At 37.1% G+C, this 19,622-nt stretch overlaps 1 protein-coding gene across 2 annotated transcripts in view; it reads right to left on the minus strand.

The window, feature by feature from the left end:
* UHRF2 (ubiquitin like with PHD and ring finger domains 2) overlaps positions 1-19,622 on the minus strand; it is a 93,630-nt gene that overhangs the window by 9,728 nt on the left and 64,280 nt on the right. For both annotated transcript variants that reach the window (XM_052778879.1, XM_052778878.1), the window contains exons 6-9: positions 19,152-19,338; positions 15,013-15,136; positions 14,519-14,626; positions 10,699-10,803 (exon numbers count right to left, since the gene is read on the minus strand). In XM_052778879.1, coding sequence (XP_052634839.1) covers positions 10,699-10,803; positions 14,519-14,626; positions 15,013-15,136; positions 19,152-19,338 — 524 coding nt within the window. The remainder of the gene's footprint in view (positions 1-10,698; positions 10,804-14,518; positions 14,627-15,012; positions 15,137-19,151; positions 19,339-19,622) is intronic.

Raw genomic sequence — 19,622 nt, forward strand, 5'->3', positions numbered from 1 at the left:
ACATAATAAATACCTTGGAGGGATCACTTCAGCTTGTGCAAGGGGCTAAGTGCTAATAAGTACAAACAGTTCTGCCTTACGTACAAGGCAGGTGCTTTAATGCAGTAATAATCCTAGCTCTTCTGAACTAGTAAGAGCTTAAGCTCATTTAGATTTGCATTTTGTAAGATGATACAATTCTGTAGTATACTTTCTACATAGAATTTTCTTTAAATCAAAGGAAGGTTGATAGAATCTTTTACCATGAACCGTGAAAACAGTCAAAATCTACATACACATAAGTAAAGCCAGTAATACTGTTTTCTTTAGGAAATGTATCACAGAAATTCATATTACTCCTGGCAAATACAAGCATTTCTAGAAATATATATATTCTACAAATATATTTAATATTATATATCTTTGGAGATGCAAATTTTGCACAAAGCGTGAAGCAATAGTTGAAGATAAATACTTAACAGGAAAATAATGTTTATATGAATTTTTATAGCAAAAATCTGAACATACTTGTATGCAGTAGTAAAATTCAGTCAATTTCTTACCACTATTAAAAGTCTGACATTATTAAGGATCCAGTGCAAGACTGTTACAGATATTTCATGACTGACAACAGCAGAAAAAGAGAAAGTTAGAAAGAGAAATGCTGGTTGAACAAGGCCATAGATTAATTATAGAAATTATTTTTATTTTATTCTGTGTAGGGAAAACCTACAGACAGAAATTCAGCTGCAGTATTAGAGTATTTCTCATTCAAAATTTATCTAGACATAATAACAAGCAAGTGCTATGAAGTTAAAAAAATACTCAAAACCTAACAAAGACATACATAAACTCTGGTATTTCCTTTCTTAAAACAGTCTACTTACTCTGCTCAATGAACCTCTAAAAAATAGCAGGAATAGAATGATGTTGTACGAGGACAATATATGAAACAACTTCAAAAGAATGAAAGACCAACAAGACAAGAACTATTTACTAAGAAAGCACGTAAAAGAAATTGTATAAAATCAGGTATCACAGAATTGAGCTATGTTCAATTTTTTAGTGATTGTCAAGACAATCAAAATGCGCAGATCACACAAAGATGATTGTGATAATAATATGATGAATAGGGATGGTTTGCTTGATGAATCAGGCCCGTTCAAACAAATTGCATTTTAACACTGAATAAGAAGCTTGTGCCAAGTTCAGAAAACCAGAAAGATGTATCTTGGAAAGTCATGAATCCAGAATGATTAAGGTTTCATAAAAAAGAAGAGACTGAACACATGCTCATGGTGTAGCAGAGTGGGGAAAAGTGCTAAGGCAGTTTTTTGATGTGTAAGCAGAAATAAACTGAAACTGGAAGGTGATTTTTCCCTCTTTTTAGAACATAATGTTGAGACAAATATTGAAATAACACATATATAAGAATATAAAAAAATAGAGGAAAGACAGAAACACTACATATGTGAGCAAGACGGAGAAAATTATTTACAAGACAAGACAGGTTCTTGACAAATGGTTTTGTTTACCAACTAGGTAGAACAATCTTCATTGGAAGAAAGTACTGAATAGACTTTTTTTTGACATAACAGACAAACATAAATCAAGGACAAATCACTACAGACTTAAGCCAAAAAACCAAGTATGAAGGCATAAATGCAACAGTATTCATAATTACCTACTGGAACACACTTCTATGAAAAATGGGTTAAATGTAAAAGGCCTAAAAACATCAAACTTCCAGTGTCTTCAGAGAAAGACTGAGTGGTTCTCTGGGTGGTACTCTTTAAACCACAGGCAACCACACAACATTGTGCTTGAAGATAGCATGGATACAAGGCCTATGCACACATGCTCACCTCTTGAACAGATTCCACACTTGATAGGTTACATTTGGTTCTCCTTAATTATCCAAGTGTTCTATGCATAAATAGGCAAAACTATACAGATTTGGGGGAAACTGGTAATCCAGGGGAAGGAAAATGGAGGCGAACTGGAACAGCTATGGAGCACAATTGTTACAGGTCAAATAACAAGAAGATGGCATCTTTTAACACCCCCCAGTGTGAGGAAGGCTCATTTCTGCTTTGCTTCCCAGAAGAACAACATTCACTTATTTCACATCAGACATATATATATAAAAAAAGGATTGCAGGGAACAAAGACACACAATTCCTAGAATTGGAGGAAAATGACAGAGATCTTGCCATACAGGGCACTGATTTGGACTGGATGAAGAGAAATTGGGAGGACATTTGAACCTCTGATATGAGAGCAACTCCTAAACAAGGGGAGGAAGAAAGCCCATGAGAATAAGTAAGTGGTTGTAGAGACAGAAAATCTAGAATGGCAAGAGTAAGTGATGCACAGACACAGAGTTCTTAGAGTGGAAAAAATGTGGAAATGAACACAGCCCATGATAAGTGTAAGTAAAATGGGGATACTGGTAGTCTGGAGACCTAATGGGAGACCTATAGAACCTATTTCCATCGTGGTTATGGAGTTTTACTTTGAAAGTGGAGTATGCCAGGAATATTCACACAGCTTATTATTTGGGATCTTTTGATGAGTAATGACTCATTAAAACAATTTCTCAATAGCTTTGAGTTCTGAGTCTATCTATAGACAATGCAGGATCTTCCTACGACCCACAACTGTTCGACTGATAGCCTGTATGTGACAGCTAAAGGCGGAAAGCTATTTTTTTCTCAAGAGGATCTGAAAGCAGAGCTTAAGATACTGATACTGCTGAAAATTCTGCATTCAACAGTTCAAGAAAACATTTGGTAAAAGGAATTATTGATGTCTGTATGTTCTTTAATAACATTTTTTAAATGTTCTTCACTTCTTTAAAATAACTGTCAAAAAGGCTATTAAAACAATCTTATCTTTTCCCTTCTTTTCCTTCTTCCTACCTTTTACCCATTTTCTTACCTCAAAATATGTAACTCTGCCATTTCTCTTCTGCTTTCCACAGCTTAATTCAACTTTCTTGCACCAAAACATTCTTTCAATAGCTAGTAAAACCTTTGTTATTCTGTCTTCTCTTAATGCCTTCTGTATGTCTCATTTTCTTATGTTGCCTCCATAAAGTTACTTCTTAACTGTCCTGTCTGTAAAGCTTGATCATGTCATAGAGCAAATGAACTTCAGCCACAGGAACATTGACGCAGTATCTCATATCAGGGCATCCGAGTGGAAGATGAGCCTGAAGCTCTAGTACTATAAGCCAGTCAGCCTCAGACATACAACATAAACAGATGGTCAGTTGTATTAAATCACACTCCACTATTTCAATGTTGTTACACAATCAGTTGTAAGTCTAACAAAGAGATACCGGAGAACAAAAAAAGTAAAATTTTGAATTCTACCTAAGTGTTCAACGACATTATTTCTATGGGTTGCTTTTATACAGCAGCTGACAGGGGCATTAGCTACTTCAAGTTACTGGAATATCAGCTATCTCAAGATACCTCTCAATTATTTTCGCTTTTCATTAACACCTCTCGTATTATGCTCAGATTTCAAAGTTTGGTCCCAACATATACATAAAAATTGCATTGATCAGTCAGTAAAATACGCTATTATGAACACAAACTTCTTCTAGATGAGTGTATTGGGTTTGCGTGGCAAGGTTTTGGTAGCTGGAGGGCTACAGGGGTGGCTTCTGTGAGAAGCTGCTAGAAGCTTCCACTATATCTGATATAGCCAATGTCAGCCACCTCCAAGACAGACCTGCCACTGGCCAAGGCCGAGCCCATCAGCGATGGCGGTAGTACCTCTGGGATAACATATTTAAGAAAGGGGGGAAAAAAAAACCCCTAGGGAGCAGCAACAGCTGCCGGAGAGAGGAGTGAGAATATGTAAGAGAAACAACCCTGCAGACACCAAGGTCAGTGAAGAAGGAGGAGGAGGAGGTGCTCCAGGCACCGGAGCAGAGATTCCCCTGCAGCCTGTGGTGAAGACCATGGTGAGGCAGGCTGTCCCCCTGCAGTCCATGGGGGTCCACGGTGGAGCAGATATCCACCTGCAGCCCGTGGTGAAGACCATGGTGAGGCAGGCTGTCCCCCTGCAGCCCATGGAGGTCCACGGTGGAGCAGATATCCACCTGCAGCCCAGGGAGGACCCCACATCAGAGCAGGTGGATGCCCAAAGGAGGCTGTGACCCTGTGGGAAGCCCGCGCTGGAGCAGACTCCTGGCAGGACCTGCAGACCCGTGGAGAGAAAAGCCCACGCTGGAGCAGGTTTTCTGGCAGGACTTGTGACCCTGCGGGGGACCCACACTGGAACAGTCTATGCCTGAAGGACTGCAGCCCGTGGAAGGGACCCCAGCTGGAGCAGTTTGTGAAGAACTGCAGCCCATGGGAAGGACCCACATTGGAAGAGTTCATGGAGAACCGTCTCCCGTCGGAGAGACCCCACACTGGAGCAGGGGAAGAGTGTGAGGAGTCCTCCCTGTGAGGAGGAAGGAGCGGCAGAAATAATGTGTGATGAACTGACCGCAACCCCCATTCCCCATCCCCCTGCGCCACAGGAGAGGAGGAGGGAGAGAAATCGGAAGTAAAGTTAAGCCTGGGAAGAAGGGAGCGGTGGGGGTAAGGTGTTTTGAGATTTAGTTTTTATTCCACATTAACCTACTCTGATTTGATTGGTAATAAATTAAACTAATTTCCCCAAGTCGAGTCTGTTTTGCCCATGACAGTAATTGGTGAGTGATGTCCCTGTCCTTATCTCGACCCACAAGCCTTTTGTTGTATTTTCTCTCCCCTGTCCAGCTGAGGAGGGGAGTGATAGAGCAGCTTTGGTGGGCACCTGGCGTCCAGCCAGGGTCAATCCACCACAGTGAGCTTCAATCTTCAGTCTGAACAACAACAACAAAAAAGTCTTATTGGCTTTTTTGATATAAGAAACCCCAAAATTTCATCAGTTCATCAACCCCTCGATTCATCAGTTTCACCTCAGTAAAACATAATGAATAGAGGCTAAGATTTTGATTAATATGACAAAGCAAAATAAAAAAGCACTAAGCCTTTTTAAATGAAGTTATTAAATTCAAGACAAATATTAACTATTAGACAATTATATTTGAAAGGATTTTCTTTCCCTAGTAGTGGGAATATCTGAAACTGAATCATGTCATCATTCATCTCCATTAAAGTCTCACAAGTCTGTATGCATGTAAGTGCTGACAGAATTGGTCTATCTGCCCAATTGCCCGATTTATTTTTGATAATTTCATGGTTTAGCACTGCAGTGAAAGGTGCCAATTAAAAAAGGAAGGGCTAAATTACACATTTAATTTTTAAATCAATAAAAACCCCCTTGCATTAAGTGCAAGCTTGAATATATCATAATCAGTGCTTCTGAGTCTTCCCCACAACCACCCTTGACAGCAAGAACCTGACAGTATCATGGCATGTTCCACCACGATGAAAACATTTAACCATTTTAGTGTTAGCCAGTCTGAAAATCTGAACAGTAAGTAAGACAGCTTCAAAACAGGTGGCTAACTGGTGATGGAAGTAAGTCAACATTTTGAAAAATAACTCCCAAGTGAAAGTACTAGACAACTACTTTATGTGCAGCACTTTCTGAGGTTTTTCTTACTCCTTTCCATGTTCAGTGCCAAAATGGTGGATTACCAGACCTTTAAACTAAACATTAATATGTAAATAATTCAGGCTACCCAATCTGGATTCATTATTTTCTGCTCTGTTCAACAGCAGTTCCGACTTCAAATGAGGTTCACCAAAGATAAAACACACAGAAAGCCTTTTCAGGTCAAAGACGTTTTTTTGTAATGGGACATTAGTTAGGAGGTACAACAGGTTTTTGAGACAACATTTTTTAATTACAATTATTTTTGACTACCTACCTGTTAGAGATTGCTGAGTGATTGTTTTTCTGAGGGCAAAAAATCCTGCAACCTGTATGAGTAATTTAATTAGCCTTCTATAATCCTAGTTAAAGCAAGGCAAGGAAAATCTTGCCTGTCTAAAAAACATGTACTTAGTATTTGACATTCATTTATCTCTATACATATAATTAGAATTTGTTAGTTTCATCCTTCTTTCATTTCCTGTATTTAAATAAATGCTTAATATCATAAGAATTAATTTTTATAAGTGTTCATGTGAAAAATCTATTAAGTCCAGCAAGAAACTCATGGTTTGACGCAACAAAGATTAGTAAATTATGCTGATCCTTCAGAATTTTATGAAGGGAATAGATTGATGATACTCCATATGTTGCACTAATATGACTAATGTCTCTTGAAAATGCATGAATTTCAGAAAGAAAAAATTTCAGTATGTTAGGCATTCACAAACAGAAACCAAGGCCTACATCCTTGACCTAAGGCACTATGCCAGACAGAATGTTTCTTGGAAAGCATGAAATGTAAAAAAGAGCTAAATGGTGCTTTGCTAAGCATTGGCAACATTAATTTCTACTTTTTAATCTGCTTTATCTTGTGTCAAATGGGTTCCTCAATGCTTTAGAAACAACCAGATATGCAAAGTCCTGCAAATGAACTTTGGAAAAGCACAGATAGGGACAGTATAGACACAGATTTCACACCTCATTATGAAAGAAGCTGACAAATAGGCAGATAAGACTACTTTGAGAGCTGTAGTGCTAGCAGTGAAAAATGACAAAAAGCATCTGTGTAACAAAGTAAGGCTTTTCAGAACGTGAAGGTAATTCTTCATATAATGCAGGTACAGAGGAGACAATGAAATTCAGAAAATAATGCAAGAAAGGTATTTTTTAGTATTAATTAGCATTTTGTATGGACTGATAGCTAACAATATGGAATAACAGATGGAGAGGAGACTGTTGCAGAATAGGATCTGTCCTGCAAATCTGAAACACTGGTAAGAAGTATTAAAGCTACTGCCCTTCAAATTATGTCAAGTATGTCCTTAGTATCAGAGGTAAAAAGAGTGGACAAATAACACATCTGAGTGAAAAGGAAGATATTTGGTAGCTATCGTATAGCAAGATACTCAAACTCTTTCACATTACATTGGAGCTCCAAGCGGGTCCCAAACCAGAAGGGCGCTTACACCTTGGAAATGTGACGGCTTTTGAAAACAGCAAGTTTCATGGTGCTAAGCATCAGGTTTTCAGCTACATACTCAATCCAGGTAACTCACAATAGAGAGACACTCAGTGTAATGGCTGTAATGAACTTGTTATGTTGGATTCTCCATACTATTAAACAGAGTTGGGAAAATTGAAAAGGAACTATTCCCTTGGTAACGTAGTCAGCATGGCATGATAATCCAGAAAATTTATATAGGATACTACATCTCTTTTGTACCAGGGTTCACACTGGATTCAGATGACCCAGGTAAACCCAGCAAACTGGTTAATAAAGCAGCAGGTCATACACACATATCTAGGTAAACTGCAAGTCGCAACAGCCTTTGGATATAAAACACTTTGACTCAGACATGAGGCTCCTATTGCCACTTGATTTGGATTTAAAGCCATTTAAGTATGCAATTCACTACAGTACTGGCACTGCACCTTTGGCACTGGTGGAACTGATCAAGTGCTTTACTGTGCAATGCACACTAAGCAGAGGTTCTGAAACACTATATCGTCATCACAGGTCTTAGGCAAGTCTAGTGAGCTAAATACTGTTTATTTGCAACTGGACTATTTCAAACAAGTGGAGTAACAGTTACACTGACACCTTGGAACTGATTACCCACACACAAGATTGATGCAAAGACACAGAACATTTAAAATGGACAGCAAGCCGTTTCATGAAGTGGTTTGTGAATGCTGTGTTCCAGGCACTGAATGGGTTTGGTATAAAATATCAACGAACCTAAGCAATGAGTATATTTGCCTGGGGTCCCTTCTGAGTCATTAGAGATGCTATTCTCTTTTATACTCTCAGAATCTTTTACAAGAGGATGAGAATGATCACAGCAGATATTATTCTCCAAGAGATTCTGAATCTCACTTCAGAGATTTCCCGTATGATCCTATATGCAAAAGCACTTAAAGAAGAAACAATCTTTGTTCAGATTAAACTAAGCATACCACACAATTAATTTACCATCTTTACAACACTACCTCAACCCAACAGAAACATGGATCTTGAAACTTTTGAAAATAATCAGCAGTTTTAAACCTGATACATAATAATGACACAAAATAAAGGGCAATTTTTCAACACAGAAGTGAAATTTCTTCACCTACCTGATTTGACGAATAGACAAGTCAAAATACTTTTATCATGAACACTGTGATTGCACAATCACTGTTAATGTCCAATATCTAGTTTTTAAACTTTACTCTATTCTGAAATAATTCTTAGATTTTAAATTCCTGAAAAACTTCTCAATTTCTTCAGCTAATGTTCCTATTATGGTTACTATCAAGAACAAGACCAGGAGATCAACAATATTAACATATTCAAGACTCTAAAGCTAACTAGTGTAATACTGTATCTTAAATAGGTAAGCCATGTAACTTGTCACTAAAATTCAAGGTTAAACTTTACAAAGAAAGATTAATGTGCAAACATTTTATATGTATGTAATTAAGAATGAGATTAAGCTTCATGTACAAAACAATTTCACCCAATGCTCATTTTGTAAACTATGACTGTACCCCTTCTCAATCTTGAGGGTAAATCCTGTACTGACAGAACTCGTCGTCACTGAGCTCTCCAATACATCCAGAACATCCCAACTTGAGCAAAGCTGCAGGCAAGTCTGGGTCTGCAGGATTCTAAGTTTCCAAAGGCACAGCATAAAAATGGCATGATCTGAAAGCTAGAAAGTGAATTCTATTTCCTGCAATACATTTTTGCAATTATTTTACCTCAGTAGTGAACTGTTAATTTAAAGCCACAAGAAAAGCATTAAGATGGCAAGTCGGCAGTGTGCATAAATAGTGCATAAAGTTTTTAAACATACAATAAAAGCCTTCCAAAATGTATTTATTTCTCAATTTTGTAAAAATTTATACACAAGTACCTATGTCATACCACTAAAATTCAAGTAAGAGTCACCTCTCTTTTCTTGTTGTCATACAATAAAGTGACTAGATGTGATCAGAGGATTTTATCTGAATTTTTATTAAAAAATTTGATTTGGGGAATGAGATACTATACTTAGGATACTTGTAAGTACAGAATTTGATTTTTCTGTGGATATTTGTACGGGAGTTTAATTTCAACCTTTTCCAAAAACCAGGGAAAATGGACGTAAATTGGGAAATAAAATCTAGTATATGAAAAAAGAACTAAAGAAAAACTAATTCCAAAAATGCACCTGGAAAAAAAATATTTCTGCCCTATGTCCTTAGATTAGAGAACTGCAAAAAAGCTGACATTCATACAAATTTTTAGGGCATCTTCTGCAATATTTCTCCCCAACTATGCCTCTTCAAAATTATATATGTCATCTAGACTATGACAGTGCTTAGGTGTCCACAAAAACACATGATCTCAACATCACTTAGGTGAACTGGAAAAGACATGCAAAGGATCCAATTAAGTTTATGAAATATTTTGAATAATTACAGCAGCAGAAATAAGGGGACATCAGTATCACAACCAAAAAGGAAAAAAAGGAGTCTGCAGCACCCCAGAATAGCAGGTGCAACTACTGAGCAACAGTGATCTTAGGATCCACTGGCTAAGGGTCCTAGAGCTTGGGTTGGGGTTGACTCTAAGGACGTAGTAATGTATCCCAACACCAAGTACCTCCTCATGTGACTTTTTCAAAAAGACTCCTTCAGAGGCAATGCTCTGCAGCAGCAGCAGCTGGTAGGTGCCGTTGGCAAAGAATACATTACATTCTGATGCTATTTCAGATGTTTATTTCTTTTTCCAGTGACTTTTTCCTTGTGGTTAACAGCTATGCCTGTTTTAAAAAAACGGATTGCTTACTGCTTTATCCTTCATCTGATGCATGATTCAAAATTCCACCTGATGGAGCAGAACTGCAGGAAGGGATATACCCTGTGTAAACATTATTTAATTGCAGAAAACAGTAATCTATTCATAATTAAATGTTGGTCAACATCATGAGATGAAAGTTGGATGCAGTTACTGTTTTGTTTAGCAGCATAATAGCTTTCATTGCACTACTTAGATGTTAACATCAAAGTAGAATTTTTTTCCAGCACCTTTGGGGATCGTAACACAAGACACTGAGACCTTCCTAAGAAGTTCTGAAAGTGCTCATAAGTAGGAGTCAAGAACCTTCAGAACTTCATAGAAGCAAGCAACATGTACCTTTTATTCTTGCTTCATTAAAATAAATGTATCGCATATTTAGAAACACAACAAACCCAAATGAAGAGGCATCTGTCTTGAAAGCAATAAAAATCATAGCCAAAGCAGAACATAAAACATATTATTTGCGTATAATCACACTATCAGATTTTAAATAATACTAATTCAGACTCCAAAAGTATACTGAAATTTAACTACCCTAAACAATGTAAAATCCAGCTGTAATTGACATATTTTGCTTAAGTATGAGCATAAACATTCTTTAAGAAAGACTTCCTTACACATTTTTCCCCCAAATACTAAAAACTATTCAGTTTGTAATCAGTAGTAGTTATTTTTTTCACCGTCATATTTGCATAAACATTAGTTTTAGGATCAACAACAAACATAACTCTATCTTTACAAACATTGACACAACAGCAAAACTGTTGCTTGCATAAATGACATACCACTTCATCTTCAAATCCTCCAGCTAATACAAGTGAATAAGCTCCATCATTACTGCGCCCATGGATGCCACCCACATGTGGTCTGTGAACACCTGCTTCGCTCACCTGGTAACAGAAAAAAGCCAGTTTCTAGCATTTTTTTTCAAACAACCAGTCGTCTACAATCACTGTTAGCAATCAACTTACTGCTTAAAATATTGTACAGAGCTGTTTGTGTAAATAGTTAATGTAAAACTGCGATTAAAGGTGAGAATTCCACTTGTTTTTTAAGGAAAAAAAGCCAAAAGTAAGGACACCGAAAAAATGGAAGGACAATGTAGGACAGTGGTGGCACCAGAAGATGTAAAGGTACATTTTCTTCTTTGGTAAAAATCTCCACAATTCCTTCTATAAGCAGTATTTAAGACTGTATTCACTGCCATACTCCACTTGCACAGCCATTTAGAACAAACCAAAGCAGATGAAGACCTGCCAGTTTGGTAACATTTTACAATTTTTAACTAAGGAAGATCACAGTGACCAGTGTAAGGATTATTATGTGAGGTACTATTAAGGTAAAACAGTGTGTGATCAACACAGAGGAGTATTATCACACTGCCTAAGGAAACACAAGAAGCCATTCCAGCAACGTATGGATCATAAGCTAGTTCTCCAACCAGGATAACTCTCTGGTAATGAATGTGCAACTAAGCCACAAACAGACCACCTGAGAGCTGCAGCTGTATCATAAACTGGCAACATCACTAAAGTCTGCTGGAACATCTCTCCCACAAAAAATTATTTAATAATTTTTTCAAACTACCAAATTATATTAAAAAACCAAAACACCTTTATGAATAAAAAAGAGGCTACATATTAAATTATGTATTTTCTCAGTACGTGATGCCAAAAATACTATTGATAGAATGAAGGTTCCCAGCAGAAAACCAATTAGGATCCTTCTTCCTACCTTCATACCCTCCTTCAGACCTTGACTTTGCCTGTTTTTCTCATTCTGCCTCTCTGACTCCTGAACTCCTTTTCCCAACCTAAACTTTTAAGCAACTTCCATGTAAGTTCACATTCTTCTGCTATAGTCTTGTACTTTCATAATACAATACATCAGATCAAAGGTCCAGCTGGCCAGAAATGCTGTCTCTAGTAATAGACAAGAGCTGTGCACAGTATGAAAACTACATAAGGACACAATGATACTTCCTTGCACAATTTCTCAGCACCCAGCTGTCTGTGGCTGACTTCCTAAAAACTTTTGGATTCACAGTATTCAAGACAGAAAAGAGTTCACAGTGGCACCGTTTGTCATATGAATTAGTACTACTTTTGTTCATTTTGAAGTGGGCAGCTGACCTTTTTTTTTGATGACCCCCTTTTGCATTACAAAAGTATGTGTATTGGTCCCTAATCACTTTTTTCATACTGTACATCATTTTGTAGCCATCTACACTACACCACCTTTTCAACATTCTTCTAGAACAAAAAGTCTTTCCAGTTGAATGAAAACCATTCCATTCCTTTAATGATCCTGTTTGTTGTTAATAATATATTTTATTTTCCTGACCCTTAAAAATTATATAGTTAGAACTGTTCCCCACCCCACATTTACTATCCACAACTTAGCACTCTCACCTAACTTTATCAGTTATTTGCCAATTTTTCCAGAGCATTTTATGACTTTGCTGAATAAAAAGGCCCCACTATCAAACATCCTTTCATTCATTCCTCCCTCCCTTCTTTCATTTCCAGGTTTTATCAATTAAATTTAGGTTTCCGGTAGGTGATTCACCCCAAAGGTGAACTCTGGTAAGTAATTCATGTCAAAGATGCTCTTCAGATGCTCTCTCCAGAAGCAATACTTAGTCAATTTCCTTCTAGGGAAAAGTGAGTTTGTGTCATAAAAAACGATGCAAATCAGAAGTAAAGAAACTACAGTCTCTAAATTCTCATAGATTTGCTGAGACAAACTCATTTCTCATACAAAAGACTAGTCATATGAGAAACAAAAGTGTAATTTAGCTTTCTATGTAGAAAGCATTTCAATCTTTAAAAAAAAAAAAAAAAAGACAAAGTCTGTAATTTGTAACCAAAATTAAATAATTATGTAGAAATGGTAATTGCCTTTTGATGTCTAGTCCATACGTACATATATAAAAATTAGCACTAATTTTCTGACAAAAGCAGTTTAATACTGTTCCTTTTTCCTACCAGCACTAGAAAGGTCTGAAAACTATTAGCTTTTTGTCACCAATGGAATTCCTTACAAAAAGGTGAACTAATAATTTCAATTATTGTTGAAGCAGTGAAAATAAAACTTGATTTAGAAACTACATGTACTTATGAGACTTTACTTAATCTGGAAGCCAACAAAAAGATAACTATTTATTTTAATTCCTTTCACAAAAAAGTTCTTCAAACACAGGAGAGGTCAACGAAATATCCCAAAGAATCAAAATTGAATTTTCCTCTTAATCAAGTCATTTCATATAAAATCGCTGGTATGATGAACAGCATTAATTTTACATTAAAAATTTAATTTGCTTCATCTAAGGCTTGTATTGATGGTATTGTTGACAATGGACATCAAGGTGAGAAAGGATCAAAGAACTAGTTTAGGTTTCAACTGCTTCACTGTGACTTCTACCAAAGAGAGAAACTGAAAACTGTTGCTAAGGGCAAAATGCCTGCTGCTAACCATATCAGCCTCAAAACTTGTATGGCCTTCCAAATCCAGAATTCTTCACACAGTACTGGAAGACACTGCCATCAGAGGAAAATTGCCTACCAATTGAATAATAAAACATCTGTTTTCTTCTCATGAGAAAGCAGGTGATGAGAAGTTCAGAAAATAAATCCGAAGAGGCTTTTGGTTCTTGGCTTGCCCCTCCTCAAGCAGTTTAAAAAAACCTGTTTCTATTCTTCCAAATATGATGGAAAACATTCAATTACAACCATTTACACATGCAAGACACAAAGAACTGATTTTGAAAATAAAGAAGTATGTATTTCCCTGACTAAAACCAACAAAAAAATCAAAGATAAACCAAAAATCAGTACTATCCAATAAGGCTGAGGGAGAAGGAAGTCTGCAGTTTGCTGGACACTTTGAAACCACAAAAAATCAGTACTGTAACAAAATGAAGCTGTTCCATCCTCCCCGCCCCTCTGGGTATTGGCACTGCGCTTATATAACCAAAATGTGAAATTAACTGGGAAAACTAGCTCCCCTCCTACCCCAGCCGGGATTATTTTTCTGGCAGTTTTTTTACCAATCTAGTTTACCATAGAGCCTAGGAAACATTTGCAATAGGAAATGAGACAGTGCAAGAAACAGCAAAGGCTGAATGGACAGCTAATTTCAGTAGCAGTACAGGCTTACACTGGTTTAAGCTGTTCATTGGTCTAAAAGAAGGCTTGGACATCTGTTACGTATGACCAAAAAACCCAACAGCGACTCACTTTACAGCAATAGCATCTAACATTTTCAAACTCTACAGTCTACATCTCCTAAGTGGGATACTCAGTTCATGTGAAGTACACTTCAAAAAATACTTTACTTTATTCACTAAGTATCCCACTTAGAATTTTAACATGTGAAATTTGTTTATCCTAATGACAACAGACTTCTTATGAAGTTGTATTGTAAAATCAGTATACTTCAACCTTCACTACTGTCGGCATCACTTCCAATATTAGAATCATAATGTATTTGCTTTATTTAGTCCTGGTGAAAATGGCGATTGTGAATCTAAATTTATTTTAGTGCCCAACCCATTCATTATTACTGTTACTTACTTCAACCACAGCTAATACTGAAACAACATACCTGAACTCTGAATTTCCACGTTGTCCCAACAGGAACACCAGGTATAGGTCCATAATGATTTGAAGGAACAATAGTGCATTCCTTAGTGCGACCAACACAGGCCATGCCCTAAAAATACATCAGACAAAATGAATTAGTGTTATAATATAGAATACTATTTGCAAATTCAATGCAGATATCAAGAAAACTGATCATTATAACAAACACATACTTTAAAATATGTTAACAATTATTAAAAGGAATGTTAATTAAGTAATATGTGTTTATGTGTTTAGGGAAGGGATCGGGGGTTGGTTTTTTTGTTTTTACCTCTAGTCACCTTAATAATTCTTCTACTGCTTTAACTGCCAGTAGATAGTGGGCAGGATTAAACATTGTCTTATTGTCTGTGCAACCCAGTACTGAATTTTGTGTAGTGCATATATAAGTAGAATTACAGATGTAGCACATACATGAACAATCAGAGTAACAGCTATTTCTAAAACACACTCTACCTTGCCCCAGTCTCTCTGGCTTTCAGTACTGGCAGATGGCATCTTTGCTTTCTTTTTACTCTGTTTGAGCTTTTCTCCAGCCTTTACAACTTCATTAGAATCATTTTTGCAGGAAGGACAATACCTAAAAAAAGGTTTTAGTAAATTCTCAATTACTTCATAATAATGGCAATACATTTCTTGTAGCCAAAATAGTGTCAATTTGTTTATCTTGACCGAATATTTCAAGCTAGCAAACATATACCAGTCTTAAGCAGCTGAAGCCTATGGCTTAAAAAATGAACCCAACATGAACAAATACTATCAACTTTTAAAAAAAGGGAACTTCAGTATCTTTGAAGGTAGAGTGCTAGAGGCAAATCATTTAACTACTCTTTCTCACATGATATGTGAGAGGTCACCATGTCTCCTGCATTCTCTCTTCATTCTGTCCTCCCTCATTTAGATCATGTAAAGGAAAAGACAGCTGAGATTAAAGTACACTATTAACCAGTACTCATGGTTTGTTTCTACGTCCTGCCCACTCTACCCTTATTTTTTGCTTCTAGAGCAATATATTTCACTGCAGACAGCTGAATGTCAAAAACAGCTAAGGTATCATGTAATGTGTGTAGAAACACACACACATACATGCACACACTCGCTCACTCTACAGCACTGAAGCCACTTGGAACGTAGTGCTGAGACTCATTCCAGCTAACACAAAGACATCCTGGTAGGAAAGCAGGAGATACTAGTATGCAGTGACTACAGCAGAGAGAGAAAGGGAGTACACTTGTCCTTTTGCTGCTTCTAATAACATTTTTACCCCATTCAGGAATGCCAATGCAAAGGCAATTGTCCATGTTTCTTCCTCCCATAGGCTGGGTTTGGCCCATATGCCACTAGTGGAGGAAGCCTGATCTACACTAACATTGATAACCTAGTTTAGATAACTACCACTACTACTACTGCTACTGGTTTTGATTTATTAATTAACATTTGTATGTGGATATGAATAGAAGAATTAGTGATTAATGTCCACAGGAACACATTTCACTACGTCAATAAAGGTGTTGAACCATTAAGACCATGAAGCTATGTAGATAAAACGAAATTTAAAATAATACAAGATGCTGAAATTATCTAACACTAAGACTTTTAATGATATTACAGCTGTTTAAAAAACAAAAAAAGAGTACGCAATGACCAATTAAAAGAAGGAACAAGACATAATGCAAATTCACAAGCAGGCATTCTCTGCTTCTTGATAGGGTAACTATATTACCTTAATATTTTTTAAACTGAGTTTTATATGGAATATTAAATAATGTTTTGCATATAGAGCAGCTTAATCTCCGCAAGAGAAACTCATCATCCTTTCCCAAACTGCAGGCTTAGCCCCTGCAGAGTTTGCCAAATTTTACACTGTAAAAATACTAAATGGAAATTTTTCCACTTCTAAAACAAACAAAATCTGTCAAGAAGTTAAGGATCAGACAGCCACAACTCTTTGCTAGTATGCAAGAAGAAGGGAGAACATAGACCTCTTCTTTGGTAGGAGACACTGCTTTGCCCAGTGCAACTGCACTCCTTCTACAGACGACCGAGCATTAAGATTGCACAGGGATGGCATCACCAAGTGTCCCAAAATTAACTTCACAAGCCAGTTCCATAACAGTACCTCTCTCACCAAGTGACTTCATCCACAGATGCAGCTGTCTACTTACATGAATGAATCTTAAGACTCATATTATTACACAGCACACAAAAACAAGTTAAAAAGCTTTACAGCCATTTTTCAAGACAATTTAATTATATGAATTAAACATCTACTACTTGTGGAAATTCGTAATTTTTTGGCCAGAAATGTAAGTGGAAGGGTCTAAAAGTGCACTTAACACATGACCTGAGGGACTCTAAGGACCTTGTTCTCAATCAATTTAATCCTTGTGTGGTTGTCTACAGAGCACCAAATCTTCCATAGGGAGGAAAAGAGTCCTGGGGCCCTATGCAGTGCAGTTACAGTGATATTATTGGAAGTGGGTAGGGAGATCTGAGCGGTAATGGCTACACTTTGAAAATCTCTGTTCTTCAAACTTTCTCTGTAGCCTTCTGAAATAGATGTAGGATAACTCATAAGAATGTTTCGTAAGAAGCTTTAGAAAGAGAATGGGTGCCAGTGAAGACTAGAACACTAATACCTAATCTGAAAAATCATTTGAAGCACCCAGCAGACCAAGATAACCTTAGCACACTAACTAAACCAAAGAGACACTGACAGCTGGTGAGATTTCCTTATCAGTATCCTGATGTGCCTATCAAGCCTTCTGTGTATTTGAGGGTGTAGAAGAAACTAGAGAGAATAAATTGTTTTCAGGGTAGAACAAAGGATTTGGGGTTTTTGTGGGAGCAGGTCACTGATTTGAGGCATGTATATTTTCTGTATCAGAAACTTTCCTGTGACTAGTACTGGAAAACAGATGAACTTTACTGTTACTGGAGTACTAGATTAGAGCTGGTTCTAAGAGTAAGGGGCAACTGAAGAATGGATAGACCGAACAGATGTGTACTTCCACACGGATGGTCTCATTGAATATTCTGAATGAAGGAAGTCAAAAAGAAACTTCTCAGCTGCTATTTCCAAAGGTCGGGTACAATCAGGTAAGAATACTGCTTATGGGCTGCACTCAGTAATAAACTGCTTGTGTGTTGAGAATGGTTTCCAATACGTGATATTAACTCACTTCTGTTGACAAGTAGTAGGAAGCACGATGATGTCATGCACAGAAGACCAGTCTGCCTTGACAGTAGAAAACTTGCAGATAGTTCAGACTAACATGCTGTGTAATAAACACTGCTGAATAAATACTGTCATCATTTTGCATATGCAAGAAGCGGAAGGCACACAGACAATATTCAAATAAATGCTGTTTTTAGTTCCAATGACCCATACATATTTCTAGTAGGTACTGAAAATATTTTTTATATAGTGTTTCAAGCCAGCAGCTCCTCCAAAAACAGTGAATACAACTCTTCCCAGTGGACAAATTTCAAGTGAAAAAGATCAACTTCCAACAACAGTATCCCTGTGGCCAAATGTACACACTGAGAAACACCTATCGATGCTAACGGTCTCAGTCGTTAAATCACACATTGGCATAAACACAGAAGGAGTTCAGAAAAAATACAATGCCCCAGAAACCACACAGGCCATTAGGCACTGACCAATAAACAAACCTACTATGGCATCCACTACAGTACAGGAGATTGAGTTATTTATTTCCAGAGAACATTAAAACTTCCAAAACACTTACACAGATTTTTACACAAAATTTAATCACAAGGTCCAAAGAGATTCCATAAAATGTACCCATAGACATCTTGGACCTTTACTGCTGTCTATGTAACAGAAAACTTTATGAGAATAAATTTCTGTTTATTGCTCATTTATAAAGGGTTAGCATCTCATGTAAGTCACAGGTGGGTGATAAATAAGAAGAGTGTAAATTGTAGAGAGCTAATAAAGACAAAAAATGGTACAGAGCCCAAGATAACTTAACGGGCTGCTAATACGGGTCCATGCAGATTCACTTCAAAATACAATTATCTTGATTTAACAATGCCAGTTAGCTTGGTTTTCCTGCTGCCAGAACCAGCGATAGTAGAAATGAAGAGTAGCAAGGTGGTGGTCCTCCTACAGCAGGAGAAATGAATGGAGTAAAGGCAATGAGAAGACACAAGAAGGGCACGAGGGCAGCAACAGGGACAGAGGATGAAGGGAAAGAGAAGGGTGAGCATAAGAGAATTGTTCAAGCAGTGAAGCTTGAACAAAAATAAAAGGCTGGGGAACAACCACTGTTGATAAACACAATCAGATCAGATAATGTCCCAGAAGATCATAATGATCATAATTAATAAAATAAACATACCAGTTTTGAAACTCCATAATGGTCATTAAAGCTTACTACTAATCCTTTGTGAATGATTTAAAAGAATTACCTTGACAGAAAACATAAGGCTTATATTAAGTAGATGGATGAAAACCACAGCAGAATTAAAAATATTCTTCAGTATTGTCTCTCACAAGGTGCACATAACAAAAAGGTCCCGCGTATAGAATGTCAATATAGATAAGTAAATCATTCTTGTATATTTACCAGTCCTCATCTTCTGGTATCTTGCTTAAGGGGGGGTTCAGGCAGTATATATGATAAGCCATATTACATTCATCACAGAGGAGTTGCATGTGAGCATCCTGTTTTCCACCACACAAATAACATGAACAAAAACGGCACTCCTTATCTGGATCAGCCCTACAGTGCTTGCATTCAGGGCCACTTTTTCCTGTCAAAAACAAACAAAAAACACAAATGCCATGTATCTTAGAAAAGTGCATTACTATATCTACAGGAAAAAATTACTTCTGCACATGAACACTGCCCTCTTGAAAATGCTTTTTTCTTACAATGAGGTATTTGACTATCTAGGCTAATAGGATTTCTTCTGCTGTATAAACAAGCAATAAAGAAAACATCTAATCAGCAGCTTCTCTTATTTTCTTCCCACCCGTTCCCAACATGCCACCTGCACACTCTCCCTACAGATGGAGCCTTGCACAATCTCCTGTT

The sequence above is a fragment of the Harpia harpyja genome, chromosome Z, assembly GCF_026419915.1.
Source record: "Harpia harpyja isolate bHarHar1 chromosome Z, bHarHar1 primary haplotype, whole genome shotgun sequence".
NCBI classification, from domain to species: Eukaryota; Metazoa; Chordata; class Aves; order Accipitriformes; family Accipitridae; genus Harpia; species Harpia harpyja.